At 39.0% G+C, this 6,077-nt stretch overlaps 1 protein-coding gene across 1 annotated transcript in view; it reads left to right on the forward strand.

Annotated features, from left to right (window-relative positions):
- Nucleotides 1-6,077, forward strand: part of WDR64 (WD repeat domain 64) — a 195,162-nt gene that overhangs the window by 68,144 nt on the left and 120,941 nt on the right. Inside the window, exon 9 of the mRNA XM_006902445.1 lies at nt 4,647-4,786. Coding sequence (XP_006902507.1) covers nt 4,647-4,786 — 140 coding nt within the window. The remainder of the gene's footprint in view (nt 1-4,646; nt 4,787-6,077) is intronic.

Below are 6,077 nucleotides of genomic sequence, written 5' to 3' on the forward strand. Positions count from 1 at the left end.
TGTGGTGCTGGAGAAGAGTGTTGAACATACCATGTACTGCCAAGAGAACAAACAGATTCGTCATCGAGAGGGTGAAGCCAGCCTGCTCCTTGGACGCAAGGATTCTGAAGCTTCGTCTGACATACTTTGGACATGTTGTAAGGAGGGACCAGTCCTTGGAGAGGGATGTCATGCTTTAGAGGGTGGAGGGACAGCGCAGGAGGGGAAGACTCTCGATGAGATTAATTGATTCAGTCACTGGGGTAATAGGGGTAGGTGTGTCAGAGACAATAAGATTGGCACAGGATAGAGCAGGGTTCAGGGCTATTGTATGAGTTGCAGGCGACTCGATGGCACATAACAACATTAGGAGTTGTACTCGACTCAAAGGCAATCAACAATTATGAATTAGGGAGCTCTGTGGCATAGAGGTAAGAATCTGCTCTGCGTTCTTGAAAGTGCATAAAGCTCAGGTGGAAATTTTTTTACTAATTAAGCTAAACTGTTATTAAGTTTCAAGAAGACATCAAAAGTTGTTTCTAGCTTAAGGTTAAAGACAATCTCATGGCAATAATTTCAGATATTCATTTGACTTTCATTGGATGTCTGGAGTTCATAAGAATTTGAAATTCTGTTCTGCAGTTACCCCATTTGTCCCTGGTTCTTCTGTGGCATTTTTTATCATAATGTTTAGTAATAGTAACCAGGCTTACTAACGGGTATTTTCAAATCGTGGTAATACCCAGGCCTGGGCAGGGTGACATGAAATTGGTATAATTATATGCAGTTATTGGCCTTGGAATTTGATACAACCATTTCAGAAAGTAATTTACAATTAGAAGTATGCTCAATGAGTCATAAAAATGTTTATCTCCTTAACTGAGACAATGGAGGTAGGTGTGTCAGAGACAGTGAGATCGGCTCAGGACAGAGTTCAGAGGGATTGTTCATAGGCTGGTTAACAAGGTGCAGGTCACTCGATGGCACCTAACAGTGACAGCAACTCTTTCACTACTGTTGGAATTTATCCGCACTGCCAAGAGAACAAACAGGTGTGTCTTGGAGAGTGTGACACCAAGTTTCTCCTTGGAGGCAAGGATTTTAAAGCTCTGACTCACGTATTTTGAGCACGTGGCCAGGAGGGACCAGTCCTTGGAGAAGGACATCATGTTTGGAAGGGTGGAGGGACAACACAGGAGAGGAAGACCCTGGATGAGGTGGATTGACACAGTAATTGGGGCGATGAAATTAGGTGTGCCCGAGTCAGTTTAGGGCATGATTCAGAGCTAGTGCATTAGAGTTGTTATGAGTTGCAGACAATTCGATGGCACATAACAATGACAACAAGTACCCAAAAGAAGACCATTAAAATAATCTAATCCTTGCAATGTTGCAGAATTAAAACTCAAAACAGCCCGAATTAGCAAACCTTCTATCAATAGAGAAATGTTTAAGTAAGTAGCTATTCAGTCATCATATTATAATAGGAAGGGCACTGTCCTGAGTTCTACTTTAAATAAAAAATTTAAAATACCACCAACACCACCACTAATGTAGTATAAAAATGTATCTTGACTGAGTTAGTTCACTCAGCGTAATGCTCTCCAGTCCCTCCCAAAGTTAGGTAGTAATTTAAAAAATCATTGGCTCCTGCATACTGTGTAGTATTCCATTATGTAACTGTACCATAATTTCTCAATCCATTCGATTATACTGCGTGGACTAATTCAGTCCCCTAAGGACAAATACTATATAAGACCATTATTGTAGAATGAGTATGAGGATCCAAGGAGGGGTGGAAGCAGAGGGATGAGGATGAGTGGAGAGGAGGGTTAATCATAGGGTTGTACAATTTAATGGGGGGGGGAGTGAAGGAAATGGGAAAGATCCAGAGAGACAAACAATGTATTTTAACTTTGTAAATAAACCACTATAAAAATAAAATTTTTAAAACTCTATCTTGATTTAGATCTAATTTTTTCTTAAACATCATTAACAATAAAAATGGGGAGTGGAACTAGAAATTCTAAGAAGAAATTTTACATTTTTTACCAAAAAAACACATTATGCCTCCCAATATTTTCCCAAAACACTTATGTAAATTTGAAAGTAAGTGCTATTATAATGTTGTCAGGTGCTACTGAGTCAAGTATGACTCATACTGACCCAATGAGCAACAGACTTGAACCTAGCCCTATTCTGTGCCATCCTCATCGTCTCTGACACACTTGAGACCATTGCTGCAATCACTGGGTCAATTATTTTCTTGAAGATCTTGCTCTCTTTCTCTGACTGTCCACCTTTCCAAGCATGATGTTCCTTTCCAAGGAAAACCTCTTCTAGCAACATGCCTAAAATAAGTGAGATGTTGTTTTGCCACTCTTGCTTCCAAAGAGCACTCTGGCTCTCTTTTCTCCAAGATGTATCAGTATGTTCTTTTGGCAGTTGATAGGATATTCAGTACTCTTCTTCAACACCACAGCTCAATGGCAGGAGTTCTGTCATCCCTATTCGTTGTCTCTAGGATGCATAACAAGTGATTAAAAAGATCATGACCTGAATCAGGTGTACTTAGTTTTTAAACTAACAACATTGCTCCTCAATAATTCGGAGAGGTTCTTGACTACAGATTTTCCCAATACATCTCCTGATTTCCTAAAATTGCTATTATAACAGTTGCTTCTAAGTTATTTGAGACAATTGCTAAAGGATGCAAAAAATGAAAACAGTATGTTAGAATAGTGAAATCATGACAATCTTCTTCCATTTTGTTGTTTGCGTAATTAAAGAACTTGAAAACAAAAGAGCAGCTCCCTTGCATACTTTTCAAAAGTAAATAAAGTGTAAATGATGTATTAGCACACGAATGAAGAGGAAAGTATTGAATCAAAAAAAGTGTTCACAGGGTATTTATGATATAATATTTATCAAGAAAAATATTCATTAAGTAAAAATAATAATAACAGGCTCTTGCTCATACGTTGTTTCATCAAATTCTTCTGTGTCAGCCAATTCTTTTTGGTACAGTGACTATGTATATTCCTTCCATCTTCTTTTAATGTTTCATGGATCATTTAATATTCTGCCCAAAGCATGCTTAACTATTGCAACTCGAGGCTTGAATTTGTTCTTCAGTTCCTTCAGCTTAAGAAATGCTGAGCGAGTTCAGCCCTTTTGATTTTCTGACTCCAACTCCTTGCATATTTCATTTTAATATTTTACTTTATCTTATGCTAGGGGCCTTTTGAAATCTTCTGTTCAGCTCCTTAATGTCTTGAATTATTCCCTGTGCTTTTGCTTCTCGGTGCTCTACTGCAATATTCAGAGTCTCTTCTGACATCCATCTTGGTCTTTTCTTCCTCCTCTGCCTTTGCATTCTTCATGGATGATATTCTTGATATCCTCCCACAGCTCATCTGGTTTTCGTTTGTTGGTGTTCAAGACCTCAAACCTGTTCCTGAGATGATTTTTAAGTTCGTGTGGTATAGACTCAAGGTTAAATTTTGGTTCCTGTGCATTTGATTTCATTTTCTTCAACTTCAGCTTGAACTTGCATATGAGTAGTTGGTGGTCTGTTCCACAATCAGCACCTGACCTTGTTTTCACAGCTGATTCTTTCCACAGACGTAATAGATTTGATTTTTATGCATATCATCAGGTGAAATTAATATGTATAGCTTGTGGTTTGTTTCTTATAAAAAGTATTAGCAATGAACAAATCATTGAATGTACAGAATTTTGTCATTCTATTTCCAGCTTCATTTCTGTCACCAAGTCCATGTTTTCCAACTACTGATCTTTCTTCCCTCTTCCTAACTTTTGCATTCCAGTCACCCATTATTATTAATGCATCTTGATTGTAAGTTCTATTAATTTTTGTCCACAAAAGTTGGTAGAAATCTTCTATTTCCTCCTCTTTTGCTCTAGGTTTTGGTGCATATATTTGAATAATAGTGGCTATAGTCTTTGCAATTGCTTCCTATGCATGAGAGAGCTGGACAATGACTAAGGATGCTAGAAAGAGAATTGATGCCTTTGAGCTGTGGTGCTGGAGGAGAGTATTGAATATACCATGGACTGCTAGGAGAACAAACAGGATTGTTCTGCACAGAGTGAAGCCAGGCTGCTTCTTGGAGGCAAGAATTCTGAGGCTTTGCCTGACATACTTGGGGCATATTGCAAGGAGGAACCAGTCCTCAGTAAGGAATATCATGGTTGGGAAGGTGGAGAGAAAGAGAAGACATCAATGAGATGGGTTGATTCAGTGACTGGTATAATAAGGGTAGGTGTGTCAGGGGTAGTAAAGTTGGCACAGGATAGAGCAAGTTCCAGAGCTATTGTAAATGGGGTCCTTGTGAGTCACAAGTGACTCAACAGCACATAACAACAACAACAAAAGGGCAAAATTTATATCTTATAAAACAATTATTACAAAACAGCCCTGACAAAGAGAAGCATATCTAAAATGAGGTGGTAGTTTAGGACATCAACCATAAAATACATCCTCTGATGTGTTATTAGAAGAAAACTAGGATGAAGTATGATTTGATATTAGAAGAAAGTGAAGGATGATTTGTTATGAAATGATAACTAGATAAGAGAGAACTTTTAAATGTTGATTACCTCTCATCCTAAGAAATTATAAAATGTTCACATCCTCTTTTCAGGAGATGATAAAGTTCTCCGGTTGTGGCATCCCAACATAAGCACCAAGCCGGTAGGGAAGCTGGTTGGTCACATGTTCAGTATCACCGAGATTGTAACGAATGAAAAGGATCAGCATGTCATCAGCCTTTCTTCCGCTAAGGTAACCCTAAGACAATAATAAACATCAAACAAAGGCTTTTCCCCCTAAGATTGATCATTGGAAATAGTAATTTGGCTGCAGTAGCTGATAAGCCCCAAACCAAACCCATTGCTATTGAATCCATTCTGACTAGTCTTGACCCTGCAGGACAGAGTAGAACTGACAGACACGTAGTGTTTCTGAGGCTGTAAAATAAAAAACTATTTTGACAGTTACATTTCCTCAACACCCCTGTATTCTACTCTTCTGTCTTCCCCTGCTTGTCTCTTATTTATTATGCTAGAAAAAAACTGATGGCCTCTGCATTTTTATTAGCAAAAAAATAAATACATTCCAATTGTACAAGTTCTGAGTACTATTATATAAGCTCAAATGCACTACTGTCAAGTTGATTCCACCTCATGGAAACCTTCCACTGGTTTCCAAGCCTGACACACCTTTGCAGGAGGAAACTTCCACATCTCTTTTCTGGAGCACCTGTTGGATTCAAACATTTTGGTTAGTGACTCAACGTGGAACGTATTATGTCACTGGTACTTCTTACATTAGCTGATATTGTTGTTATTTTTGTTTGCTGTTGAGTTGGAACCAACCCATAGCTGACCCTCCATCAGGTTTTCAGAGGCAGTTAATCACACAGAAGGAGACTGCCCATCTTTTTCTATCAGGTGGATTCAAACTACATGCCTTTAAAATTGCAACACAGTTTCTTACCGCTAGGCCACGTGAGCTCCCTTATTTTAGCGGTTGTTGTTGTTGTTGTTATGTACCATCAAGTCAGAACTGAGCCATAGCTGACCCTCTGGAGAGTTTTTCAGAGGCAATTAGTTGCACAGAAGGAAATTCTCCATACTTCTCCTGCAGAGCAGTTGGTGGATTTGAACTGCATGCCTTTGTGATTGCAGCGCAACTTCCTGCCACTAGACCACCAGAGCTCCCTATATTAGCTGATAGGGAGTGTTTATGAAGCAAAGGTTCCTTACCACAGTTCCATAAGTCACATGACTCACACATCTTTGTTCTTCTACATAGAAGGAACCTACGATTCATTAATGGTGAAGGCTTAAACTCAGTTACTAGGAAGAGTAAAACGTATGTTATAAGTGCCCCAAATTAGGGGTCAGTATCTCAGTACTCACTGGACGTGCTCACCAAGTTGTGCCAAGAAATCTGGAGAACGACCACTTGGCCAACTAAATGGAAGAGATCAATATTTGTTCCTATCCCAAAGAAAGGTGACCCAACAGAATGTGGAAACTACAGAACAATCTCACTGATTTCACATGCAAGC

This window comes from Elephantulus edwardii, unplaced genomic scaffold (assembly GCF_000299155.1).
Source record: "Elephantulus edwardii isolate Elephantulus edwardi_28Jun2011 unplaced genomic scaffold, EleEdw1.0 scaffold00412, whole genome shotgun sequence".
Classification (NCBI taxonomy): Eukaryota; Metazoa; Chordata; class Mammalia; order Macroscelidea; family Macroscelididae; genus Elephantulus; species Elephantulus edwardii.